General features: G+C 41.9%; 1 protein-coding gene across 6 annotated transcripts in view; it reads left to right on the forward strand.

Moving 5' to 3' along the window:
- The window catches only part of LOC139380823 (unconventional myosin-Ib-like), a 166,398-nt gene that overhangs the window by 131,927 nt on the left and 21,132 nt on the right, over positions 1-13,339 (forward strand). For all 6 annotated transcript variants that reach the window (XM_071123910.1, XM_071123907.1, XM_071123909.1 and 3 more), the window contains exons 12-19: positions 3,864-3,950; positions 4,109-4,174; positions 5,683-5,787; positions 8,982-9,044; positions 9,351-9,551; positions 10,234-10,460; positions 10,668-10,868; positions 12,482-12,575. In XM_071123910.1, coding sequence (XP_070980011.1) covers positions 3,864-3,950; positions 4,109-4,174; positions 5,683-5,787; positions 8,982-9,044; positions 9,351-9,551; positions 10,234-10,460; positions 10,668-10,868; positions 12,482-12,575 — 1,044 coding nt within the window. The remainder of the gene's footprint in view (positions 1-3,863; positions 3,951-4,108; positions 4,175-5,682; positions 5,788-8,981; positions 9,045-9,350; positions 9,552-10,233; positions 10,461-10,667; positions 10,869-12,481; positions 12,576-13,339) is intronic.

Raw genomic sequence — 13,339 nt, forward strand, 5'->3', positions numbered from 1 at the left:
AATCATAACTTGAAGGCAGAACTCAGTGTCTCAGAGTGAGCAATGAGCTGTCGCCCAGTCTTAGCTATGATGTGGGCGTGCCCCAAGGGTCAATACTGGGGCCCCTCCTGTTCAGCCAGTATATTAATGATCTGCCTTCTGTCTGTACTGGGTCTGACTATCAAATGTATGCAGATGTTACAGTGATATACAAGTTCAAACAGGTGCCATTAATACAGGTAATGAGTGGAGGACAGAGGAGCCTCTTAAAGAAGAAGTTACAGGTCTGTGAGAGCCAGAAATCTTGCTTGTTTGTAGGTGACCAAACACTTATTTTCTACCATAATTTGCAAATAAATTCATAAAAAATCCTACAATGTGATTTTCTGGATATTTTTTCTCATTTTGTCTGTCATAGTTGAAGTATACCTATGATGAAAATTACAGGCCTCTCTCATCTTTTTAAGTGGGAGAACTTGCACAATTGGTGGCTGACTAAATACTTTTTTGCCCCACTGTATGTGCATGCAAAGAGCAAACAACAAGCTACACAAGAACTCACTACTGTAATGGTCCAGGTTACAAAGTGGCTCAGTGACTCGTGTTTGCATCTCAATGCGAAAAAAACTGTTCAACAGCCTGATCAATTTTATGTGATCAAGATGTGTCGCGCTGCATGAGGCAAATTGTGGTCACAGCAGCTACTAACTGGTTATCTTATCCACGCCCCTACTTTTTTTAAAAAGGTATCTGTGACTGCATTCCCGGTCCTGTGAAATCAATAAATTAGGGCCTAATGAATTTATTTCAAATGACTGATTTCCTTATATGAACTGTATCTACAATCTTTAATTGTTGCATTTTGCATTTATATTTTTGTTCAATGTATGGTGCTTTCTGAAAGTATTAACTTCCACATTTTGTTACATTACAGCCTTATTTTAAAATGTATTAAATAGTTTTTGCATCAATCTACACACACTACCCCATAATGACAAAGCAAAAAAAAAAAAAAAAATCTCAATTTTTGCTAATGTATTAAAACTTGTTATTTCTGCAATCCAGCTAACGGAATCGATATGACAACTACCAGTGAAAATAGAGGGCGCCAAATTCAAACCACAGAAATCTCATAATTACAATTCCTAAAACATACATGTGTTTTATATAATTTTAAAGTTAATCTTGTTGTTAATCCCACCAAAGTGTCCGATTTTCAAATATGCTTTTCAGCGAAAGCACTACAAACGATTATGTTAGGTCTCCACCAAACCACAATAAGCACAGCCATTTTCCAGCGAAATATAGCATTCACAAAAAGCAGAAATAGAGATAAAATGAATCACTAGCCTTGAATTATCTTCATCAGATGACACTCATAGGACTTCATGTTACATAATACATGCATGTTTTGTTTGATAAAGTTCATATTTATATAAAAAAAAATCTGAGTTTACATTGGCGTATTAGATTCACTAGTTCCAAAAACATCAAGTGATTTTGCATAGCGACATCGTTTCAACAGAAATACTCATCATAAATGTAGATGATAATACAAGTTATACACATGGAATTATAGATATACCTCTCCTTAATGCAACCGCTGTGTCAGATTTGTTTTTAAATTATGGAAAAATCAACCCATGCAATAATCTGAGACGGAGCTCAGAACAGAAGCCAAATTAGCCGCCATGTTGGAGTCAACAGAAACCAGAAAATACATGATAAATGTTTCCTTACCTTTGATGAACTTCATCAGAATGCAGTCCTAGGAATCTCAGGTCCACAATAAATGCTTGATTTGTTCGAAAATGTCCATTATTTATGTCCAATTAGCTACTTTGGTTAGCGCGTTTGGTAAACAATTCCAAAGTCACAAAGCACATCCACTATAACGTGATGAAATGTCCAAAAGTTCCGTAACAGTCAGTAGAAACATGTCAAACGATGTACTGAATCAATCTTTAGAATGTTGTTTACATTAGAATGACTTCAGATGACCGGTGGAACGCAGGTCCTTCCCCTGTGAACGCGCATGGTGAAAGCATGGTCAACTTGTGGCAGTGGTGACTACTTCCTGTCTCATTCGACCCCCCTTCTCATTAGTCATCAGACAAAGTTCTATTGACTGTTGACATCTAGTGGAAGGCGTAGGAAGTCAAAACTCATCCATATCTCGCTGTAATTTCAATGAGAGCTTGGTTGAAAATCTGCCACCCCCAGATAAAATACAAACAGGAAGTGGAATTTCTCAGGTTTTTGTCTGCAATATGAGTTCTGTTATACTCACAGGCATAATTCAAACAGTTTTAGAAACTTCAGAGTGTTTTCAATACAATAATAATAATAATATGCATATATTAGCAACTGAGACTGAGGAGCTGGCCGTTTACAATGGGCACCTTTTCATCCAAGCTACTCAATACTGCCCCTGCAGCCATAAAAAGTTAAAATAGCAAATGGAAATATCACATTTACTTAAGTATTCAGACCCTTTGTTGAAGCACTTTTGGCAGCGATTACAGCCTCGAGTCTTCTTGGGTAGGACGCTAAAAGCTTGGCACACCTGCATTTGTTTCTCTCCCATTCTTCACCACAGATCCTCCCAAGCTCTGTCAGGTTGGATGGGGAGCGTTGCTGCACAGCTATTTTCAGGTGTCTCCAGAGATGTTCGATTGGTTTCAAGTCCGGGCTCTGGCTGGGCCACTCAAGGACATTCAGAGACTTGTCCCGAAGCCCCTCCTGCATTGTCTTGGATGTGTGCTTATGGTTGTTATCCTGTTGGAAGGTGAACCTTAACCTGCTCAGGAACTCAGACTGGGGCTTTCATAAAGGATCTCTCTATACTTTGCTCTGTTCATATTTCCCTCGATCTTGACTTGTCTCCCAGTCCCTGCCACGGAAAAACAACCCGACAGCATGATGCTGCCGCCGCCATGCTTCACCGTAGGGATGGTGCCAGGTTTCTTCCAGACGTGATGCTTGGCATTCAGGCCAAATAGTTCAATCTTGTTTTCATTAGACCAGAGAATCTTGTTTCTCATGGTCTGAGTCTTTAGGTGCCTTTTGGCAAACTCCAAGCGAGCTGTCATGTGCCTTTTACTGAGGAGTGTCTTCCGTCTGGCCACTCTACAATAAAGGCCTTATTGCTGGAGTCTTACAGAGATGGTTGTCCTTCTGGAAGGTTCTCCCATCTCCCCAGAAGAACTCTGGAGCGCTGTCAGTGACCATTGAGTTCTTGGACTCCTTCCTGACAAAGGCCCTGCCCCACCGATTGCTCAGTTTGGCCAGGCGGCCAGCTCTAGGAAGAGTCTTGGGGGTTCCAAATTTCTTCTATTTAACAATGATGGAGGCCACTGTGTTCTTGGGGAATTTCAATGCTGCAGACATTGTTTGGTACCCTGTGCCTCAACACAATCTTGTCTCGGAGCTCTACGGACAATTCCTTCTGCCTCGTGGCTTGGTTTTTGCTCTGACATGCACTGTCAACTGTAGGACCTTACATAGACCGACAGGTGTGTGCCTTTCCAAATCAAGGTAAATCAATTGAATTTACCACAGGTGGACTCCAATAAAGTTGTAGAAACATCTCAAGGATGATCAATGGAAACCGGATGCACCTGAGCTCAATTTCAAGTCTCATAGCAAAGGGCCTGAATACTTATTTACATGAGGTATTTCAGTTTATTATTTTTACAAATCTGCAAAAATGTCTAAACCTGTTTTTGCTTTGTCATTATGGAGTACTGTTTGTAGATAGAGGATTATTTTATTTATTTAACCATTTTATAATGAGGCTAACGTAACAAAATGTGGAAAAAATCAAGGGGGCTGAATGCTTCCTGAAGGCGCTGTATACTAAGCCCTCATTTGTGATTTGCTAGGCCTACTATGCCCGTGATGCCCTGGCCAAAAACCTCTACAGCCGTCTGTTCAGCTGGCTGGTCACCAGGATCAATGAAAGCATCAAGGTAGGTCTGGTCTCATTAAATGAGCCAGATTTGTCAACTATTATTCTATAAGCCATTGACTGTAAAGATATAAGCCCTACCAAAGTAGATTTAATGAGTGTCACTAAGACAGGACTATCATTTTTTATGTATCTTATACTTTCTATTTCTCCTCTCAGGCTCAGGCCAAAACACGCCACAAGGTGATGGGAGTCCTGGACATCTATGGTTTTGAAATATTTGAGGTAAGAGTAATGGCTCAGTTTGGCAAATGGGTCCCTGGCCTAAATGGACGGAAATACCTCACACGACCCCTCACCCATGAGCAGAAGCATATTGTTTGCCTAAAACAAAGAACTTGTGTGGTTTCATGAGATTATACATTTGACATAAACAACTAGCAACTAAACTTCCATGTGTGTGTTTTTAAGTTGATCTCAAGTTCATGTACCTAATGTGCCTGACTGTTCCCCACTCATTGTGAAGTCGTTCCATTCCTCTCTACTGAATGTTGTTGTGTCTGGGCCGACAGGATGGAGTAAGTACACCTGCCGAGAGTGTGCAGTGTGCATGCTGCGATCTATCTTCAAGTCTTAATTCAGATCCTCATCTATAACAGGACTTCCATTGTGTTTTTTTGTGGTGGGATATGTAGTACTGGTGCATCTTAAGTGAAGGAGAGGACATTCAATAGACATTCAGAGCTACACTCTTTCTGAAGAGTGTATGAAGTAGCCTGGTCCCAGATCTGTTTGTGCTGTCTTGTCAACTCCTATGGTCCTCGTCATGCCAAGTGTTTGGCAAGGCTGCACAAACAGATCTGAGACCAGGTTATGTATGAACACTCTCCTTCTGTTGCCATGTGTGGCCTGCTTTTCCTGACCAAAGGTGTCCAGCACACCCTTCGCCCCATATTGATGCTGTTCTAACCCACTGTAACCTAAGCAAATGGAGTGATATTGTTTCCTAACCCAACCAACGCTGATGCTGTTTGCCAAGTAGGGTTGATTGCAATGAAAAACTAACTGGTCATCTTAATTAATAGGAAAAGGGGATCATTTTCATAATTTGGGTTTTGAAATGGTTAACAAACTGTCTTTCATACTCGCTGTTCAACACCTTTGAAAGAAGTTTATGATTAACACTGAAGCTTTACCGAGGTTAGTTTACATGTATTCATGATAAGAAACACAGGTAGGATTGTATGATCAGGCAGCTATTTGTCTTATTGTCCAAAGACACTGTCCTTTGTTTGTTCAAGAGTGGTTGTAAAGCAATGAGGAATGTCACCAAGGAATAGAAAGTTCTAGACCCGTTCTGCTTGGTTGGTTGCCTAGATTGGTAGCTAGCATTGCCTCAGTTTTATAGTAGATCAGTTACCACAGTAGTTCAGAGAGAAAATAGATTATCTCGGTTTGTTTGGAAAGAGACATTTTATTTGTTGGCGTGACATTGCAGTGAAGGAATGGAGCTCGAGCAATTATGGTGCCAGCCCGGGTCTGTTTGGCATTACCTTAGTGTGATCCAACAAGTGGGACAAAGGGGAAGAAGGACCCCGGAAGTGACCCGGAAGCTTATTGAACGGCTGCATGACAACACAGAAACAGATGGGGCATTTCACAGTGGCAGGCAGATGAGAGAGTACTGAATGTGGTGCCATATGGTACCCTGCTGTTTGCATCTGGACAGCCTAAATGTGGCCTAATGACCGAACATGAGTCTAAATGGTATCTATGGGTGTTCTCCTCTACAGGACAACAGCTTTGAACAGTTCATCATCAACTACTGCAACGAGAAGCTTCAGCAGATCTTCATCGAACTGACGCTACGTGAAGAGCAGGAGGAGTACGTAAGAGAGGTAAGGAACGGTTCCCTGTTTCCCTTACTGGGGACAACAGGGCTGTAGAGCACAATGTATCAAAACGTGTAGAAACAGAATAAAAATGAGTGTTACTTATTGCACCACGCAGTACAGGTGGTCCCTCCCTTTTTCAGTCTAGTTTCTTAAGTTTGGTGTCTAATGAACATGACCCAATCTACTGGCATCCACAGAGGAGGGAGTTGCCCCATAAAGCCATCCACCTTGCACCGTTCACCCACAACAATAGCACCCTCTGCCCCCCTGACACCTCTACACGCTAACAGGTCCATTTGTAGTTTGAGCCAGGCCTGTCAACCAGTGTTCTAGTACGTCTGGGCTGTGATGTTGACCATGCCTATATCACGCTGTTTTGTCCAGTCGCTCCCGTTCACTTCATGTATCTCTTGCTCTTTCACTCTTTTCTTTCCTCTCTGCCTCTGTACCCCATTGCACATCCTCCAAGTTCTATTGTCCACCTCATTTATCGTTCTAGTCCTCTCTCTCCCTCAACCTTCTCTCCTGCTTTCTTCACCACTCTTTCCATATTCCTCTCCTCTCCTCTCCTCTCCTCTCCTCTCCTCTCCTCTCCTCTGTGGGTTTGGGGACTGAAGTGATCCTTCACTCCAGCAGGGGTAAACAGACTTCTTTCCCTGGGGCTCAGGCCTCTGTTTGCTTTCAGAGCTCTAAGTATGTGAGTGCTGCTCCCTTGACCTCCCCTCCATGATATTCCATTGCCTGGCCTCGCTCCACATCAGTGCATGGGAAAATGCTACACTGTGGGAGACGGGAGGGATGCAGAATCCGAATGCAGAATCCGCATCCCCACATGGCTAACCCAGCCCCGCCCCCAAACCTGGTCTCCCTGTCTGTCACACAGACCAAGTCGGCCAGAACCACCAGTTACCAGCCCTGACATGTCATAGCGCTCCAAAGCCCAACCCAAGCCCTGTGGTTCAGCACCATGTTTAATGTTGTCCAAACAGGCACGCTCTTTCAGAAACATGCTGTGCTCTTGAGTCTTGTGCTATTATTGAAGTGTATATAAATGTGTATACATTGAATAGAAAATATATTTTAAGGACTCTTACTGTTTAAACCCCAAGCTACAGCTGTGTTAAACCAGCAATAGCAGATCTGACTGAATGGCTTTGGTCAGTCAGGCCAGACAAATGTTTTAGATACTATCAGATATGGTGAACTGCTTAAAAGAAAATTCCACCCAAAACTATCTTTTAGTATTTTTTTCAGTAATCCATTGTTGATATAGTCCCAAAATGTTTTGCTTGTCAGCAATCAAGTTTTCTATATATACACACTTCCGTTCAAAAGTTTGGGGTCACTTAGAAACGACCTGGTTTTCCTGATATTCCTGGAATATCTACATAGGCGTACAGAGCCCCATTATCAGCAATCATCACTCCTGTGTTCCAACGCCACGTTGTGTTAACTAATCCAAGTTTATCATTTTAAAAGGCTAATTGATCATTAGAAAACCCTTTTGCAATTATGTTAATAACCCAGCTGAAAACTGCTGTTCTGATTAAAGAAGCAATAAAACATCTTTAGACTTGTTGAGTATCTGGAGCATCAGCATTTGGGGGTTCGATTACAGGCTCAAATTGGCCAGAAACAAAGACATTTCTTCTGAAACTCGCCAGTCTATTCTTGTTCTGAGAAATGAAGACTATTCCATGTACGAGAAAAGATCTCCTACAACGCTTTGTACTACTCCCTTCACAGAACAGCGCCAATCAGAATAGGTAAAGGAGTGGGAGGCCCCGGTGCACAACTGAGCAAGAGGACAAGTACATTAGAGTGTCTAGTTTGAGAAACAGATGCCTCACAAGTCCTCAACTGGCAGCTTCATTAAATGGTACCCGCAAAACACCATTCTCAACATCAACAGTGAAGAGGCAACTCCGGGATGCTGGCCTTCTAGGCAGAGTTGCGAAGAAAAAGTAATATCTCTGACTAGCCAATAAAGATGAAGATGGACAAAGAACACAGACACTGGACAGAGATATGGCTTTTCTTTGCAACCCTGCCTAGAAGGCCAGCATCGCGGAGTTGCCTCTTCACTGTTAACGTTGAGACTGGTCTTTTGCGGGTACTATTTGGTTGCAGATAATGGGCCTCTGTATGCCTATGTAGATATTCCAGCTACAGTAGTCATTCACAACATTAACAATGTCTGCACTGTATTTCTGATCAATTTGTTATTTTAATGTACAAAAGTTTAGGGTCACTTAGAAATGTCCTTGTTTTTGAAATAAAAGTGTTGTTTTGTTTTTTTACGGTAGTTTATATATAACTTTCACGTGATAGAAATACAGCCGGTATGATGCATTTTGATTCTCTGTTCTGTAAGTTGTTGACTAAATAGAGCCCCACCGTTGAGGTGTCATAATACCCCTAAAACCTAGCGGTCAAACATTGAAATGGTTCCATTCATTTTTTTCTAACATTAGACATGCAAGACTACACATCCCTGCAAGCTCCTGCATGTCATCTCTAGCTGATACCTTTGCTAACAGGTATTGTGTCAATTTAAAACTTACACAAGACAGTTCACAGAATTGTCCACTTAAAGAAATGTAGCAAATTAATGAATTACTACTTTTAGCTAACAATATGTAGTTTGCCTTGTAGTTTGCCTTTGCCTTCATTCGTTCGTCTTGTCCAGAATCATGGAATTTGTAGTTCTTTATGATAGCCGCATTAGCAGCTAATTAGTATTTCAATTTTTTTGGGGGGGGGGTAAATACAAGCAAATATATTGATAAAAGTAATCTTGTCCTAGAGAGATTTACACAGTTATCAGAACATCACGCCAGGACAAGCCTACACAGAACAGCCCTTATTTGAAGGTTTTCTAAAATCCCTTATGGGAAAAATGAATGGTGGATAAACGATTGGAACCATCTCCGTGTGTGACCGCTAGGTTATATGGGTATTATGACTCGTACTGTGGTACTCTATGGCCCATTGGTTAGCTGCCTGTCTGAGAGTCTTGAAGGTCAGTGGGTTTATCTCTTAAGCCACTCAGGTCTGTATAAGTAAGTCTAGGTTGAGGTCAGGATTACACTACAGGACAATGCTTTGTTAGAAAGCTCAAGACATAAGTGAAAGTTAGTGGGGAAAAAGAGAATATAGTAACCTGTTTGTAAACTCTTGGTCTCTGTTTGTGACAGGGCATTGAATGGACCAACATTGAGTATTTCAACAACGCCATTATCTGTGACCTCATTGAGAATGTAAGTTGGTCTCCCTCAATGTCATCTGATTCTTGTAAAGCAAAACAAAGCAATTTCACAATAATCATGAATAATTACCTTGAAACAATTTTCCATGATATACACATGGTTTATCGCTAATGACCAGACATGATTACCTCAAATATGGGTTAACTTTGGGCTGTAATCACAGTTGACTCTGTTTAGAACAATTATAATACTGTATCGTACATTTAGAGTTTATTTTGAAAATGGTATTCTCAGAATAATATGTTAAGAGGAATGTGTTATAATAATCCCACTCTCTCCTCTCCTTCTCTGTTGCAGAACCAGAATGGTATCCTGGCCATGTTGGATGAGGAATGTCTCAGGCCAGGCACAGTGACTGATGACACCTTCCTAGACAAGCTCAACACCATCTGTGCTGAGCACCAGCACTTTGAGAGTCGCCTCAGCAAGAACTCCAAGTTCCTGACAGACCACAGCTTGCCTCACAGCTGCTTCCGCATCCAACACTACGCTGGGAAAGTAGGGAGGAGAAACACACTTTACATATACTGGGAGACTGTGTGGGACCCAGGGTTGGGGTCAATTCCATTTCAATTCAGGAAGTGAACTGAAATTTCCAAGTCCAATTGTAGGTTTATTTCCTGATTTGACTGAATTTAAATGGATAAATTAACCCCATCACTGGTGGGACCTGAATTAAACTGAATCATAGACATTTATAACCTAGATATGACACTCTGGTAATCACTGGCGAGGAGAAAAGATAGGATCAATACTGATTATAGTCACACGAGCAGAGTGGAGAGGAGTGTGCAGATTGGGTTAAGAGCATTACCTGGAGTGCATCACATGCAGTGATTGTAAAAATAAAAAAATATCAGTAATGCAGAGGTTTTCCTTGACACATGATGGACCAGAATAGCCCAGAATATATCCTGCTTTAAAGACACTCTGGGTAAATAGACTTATAATCCCCATTTGGTCAACATCCCCCACAAACAGTGCTGCATTTGTATTAATCGGATTCAATCCATGGCAAGTATTTCCTCAGGATGAGTTTAGGATTGACAGTAAAGTACTACTACTCCTCCTCTCTCTGGGTTGTCGTTCTTTTTATGGGGCAATAACAGATTTTCCTGTGCTTTATGTCTGAGTATTTTCATCACTGTCTTAGTGTTTTCATAATTGTCTTGTGGTCTAGGTGCTGTACCGTGTGGAGGGCTTTGTAGACAAGAACAATGACCTGCTGTACAGAGACCTGTCTCAGGCCATGTACAAGGCCACCCACAGTCTGATGAGACAGCTGTTTCCTGAGGGAAACCCTGCGAAGGTCAACCTGAAGAGACCCCCCACCGCAGGCTTCCAGTTCAAGGCCTCTGTAGGGGGACTAATGAGGAACCTGCAGACCAAGAACCCCAACTACATCAGGTACAGTAAACCTAGAACCCCACCTACATCAGGTAAATTACCGTTCACTCTGAGGATCACGTATTCAAAAGGAACAGTGTTGTGATCAGAAAGAAATCTAAGATCCTTGGGGCAGTATTCTGAGATCTGTGTTAACTCTGATCAGGTCCAGTGACTACCATTGCATGTTCATGCAATAGTGTCTGACTGTCTGTCTGTTCTCCTCAGGTGCATCAAGCCCAACGATAAGAAGGCAGCCCACATCTTCACCGACTCACTGGTGTGTCACCAGGTGCGTTACCTGGGTCTGATGGAGAATGTGCGTGTGAGGAGGGCAGGCTATGCATTCCGCCAGCCCTACGAGCCCTGTCTGGAGCGGTACAAGATGCTCTGCAAGCAGACCTGGCCTCACTGGAGAGGACCCGCGAGGTATGACCTCAGCTCTGCCTTTACAGAAATACTGTAGTTATTATCTGCCTGTTGGAAATATTTTATTTACCATGTGATGATCATCGAGTAAAAATATCTACCTCTTCCTCAATCAAATCAATCTAATGTATTTATTAAGCCTTTTTACATCAGCAGTTTTCACGAAGGGCTTTTACAGTTTCCTTTCCCATGTTTAGCAGTGTTCTAACTGGATAACAATGTAGCAACAGCAGTATAGTCATCCATGGATGAATTGCCCATTCATATCCCACCATGATACAATGATGTCAACAAGCTGTTTTGGGTTGGCTACATCTGGTTGCACTGGGGTGACTATCAGACCATCTAACAGCTCAGCAATTTCCTTTACTTCGTCCAGGGCATGTTGAGGCAGTTGCACCATATCTCTGCTGTGTGCCAATATCACTCTAAGTCATGTTGCACTCACTGTAAAGGTATTAGGGATGGGCACGGTTAATCGAACAGACTTTAGTATTTGGTTACCTGAGCGAACGTTTTTTTGCGGGGGAAAAAAAATTGAGGCCTATTTTAACAATGAAAAAGCTTTGTCTAAATTATCCTTGTGACATTTTTACCTACAAGGATATACCGTGACATTTGAAATTATTAATTTAAATAAAACAAACTTTTGAATATAGTTTTTATAATGGTGCATTGAGCTACCGCTGCTCATTCAGCCCTGCAGACAGCCCTGACAACGGTATTTACTTAAAATAGCATTTCCACAATACATGGCACAGATCAATGCAAAACACACACCAGAAACCCTTTTCAGAATCAGTTCTATCATGGCGTAAATCAGCCTTTTCTTTCGCTTTTGATTTTAGACAAACTACTGGAGAAAGGTAGCATGTCCGGCCCTGCCATATGCATTTGCATCATTCTGGTTGGTCGAGAGTCAAAGCAAAACATTTTCTATTTTTTTTTGTTACTATCCGGATATCTTATGTCATATTTTTTTACTAGTCAGTTAAGAACATTCTTATTTATAATGACGGCCTACTCCGGACGACGCTGGGCCAATTGTGCACCACCCTATGGGACTACCAATCACGGCCGGATGTGATACAGCCTAGATTCGAACCAGGTACTATAGTGACGCCTCTTGCACTTAGACCACTGTGCCACGCTTGAGCCCCAATTACTTGGGAGCCCATATCATTTGAATAGTGAAATAATTTCAAATACCTATCCCTAAAATGTATTACATCGATTCCTATCTGATGTGGATTATACACGACAGCATATTTGGTGTCTAGTTTGTGTACTTACTATACTCCTTATATGGTGTGTAAGGGGTTCATGAGGTTACAACATGTTTTCCTCCCACATGTTACTTCAGATATAGACTGTTATCGTCTTAGAATGGCATTCTTGCCGCCTGTGTTCTCTCTGCCTTATCCGATCCATCTACCCTCTGTCTCTTCCTCTCCCTCGGTCTGTCTCTCCCTTTAGTCCTATCTTTTGTCCTTTCTGCTTCATCATAACTGTCCCCATGTTGTACCTTTAATCATGTACATGACACATGTCTAACTAGTTAAGAGAAGGGTCGTAACAGAATAGTCAAGAGCTGTACCTCTGTCTCCTTGTAGGGATGGAGTGGAGGTGCTGCTGACAGACTGTTCTGTTCCAGCTGAGGAGTTTGCCTACGGACGCTCCAAAATCTTCATCAGGAACCCCAGAACGGTAGCATGACATGATATACCATGATATTGCAGAGGCACACCCAGTTGATCTGGACCCTCTTACTGTGTTGGATAGTATTAATGGTACTACGTGATTGTTTCAATTTAAAAAATAATAATTATAACATAAGTCACATCCTTGGCGGTAACCCTTAACCTTGGAAAGAGCAGCATGCTCTGTAACTTGTCCAGTTTTATTAGTACAGAAGATGTAGCCATAGATCACAAATGTGAGGAGACTGATGTATTAATGTACAGATAGACTAATGCCAGAATCCAGTTGGCTGATGCTCTCATGTTTGACCTGCGTTAAAAGGCTTCTAGAAGAAGGAAGTCGTGCCCCTCTCTACTAATTACGACGCTTAACCAACATTATGGAACATTCTGAGAACACATGGCTTCACTTATCCATTATACAGCGGCTCAGATAGGAGCATGTGGGAAAAAAAGGAACATTTAGGCCTAGTCTTCATAGCATCATGGGCTTTTAGAAACTGCAGTGGTGGGTGGAACAACATACTCTTTAGTCAGTCCAGGAGCCAGCCTAAACAAAGCCTGATCTCAAAGGGGTTTGTCCTTATCTTTGATCTACTGTACCTTCTTAGCAGATTAGCTAGGTATCTCCATCTCTCAGCTGTACAGTGAAGGTTCAGTCAGGCTGGTGGTAGGGTGGGGTCTAGTCTAGGTCACTGAACTCCCATCCCCTAGATCTGTCTTTGAGGTGGAGGAAATGTTTGGGCACATATAGAAGCCCCTTATCAGTCT

Source organism: Oncorhynchus clarkii, chromosome 22, assembly GCF_045791955.1.
Source record: "Oncorhynchus clarkii lewisi isolate Uvic-CL-2024 chromosome 22, UVic_Ocla_1.0, whole genome shotgun sequence".
NCBI classification, from domain to species: Eukaryota; Metazoa; Chordata; class Actinopteri; order Salmoniformes; family Salmonidae; genus Oncorhynchus; species Oncorhynchus clarkii.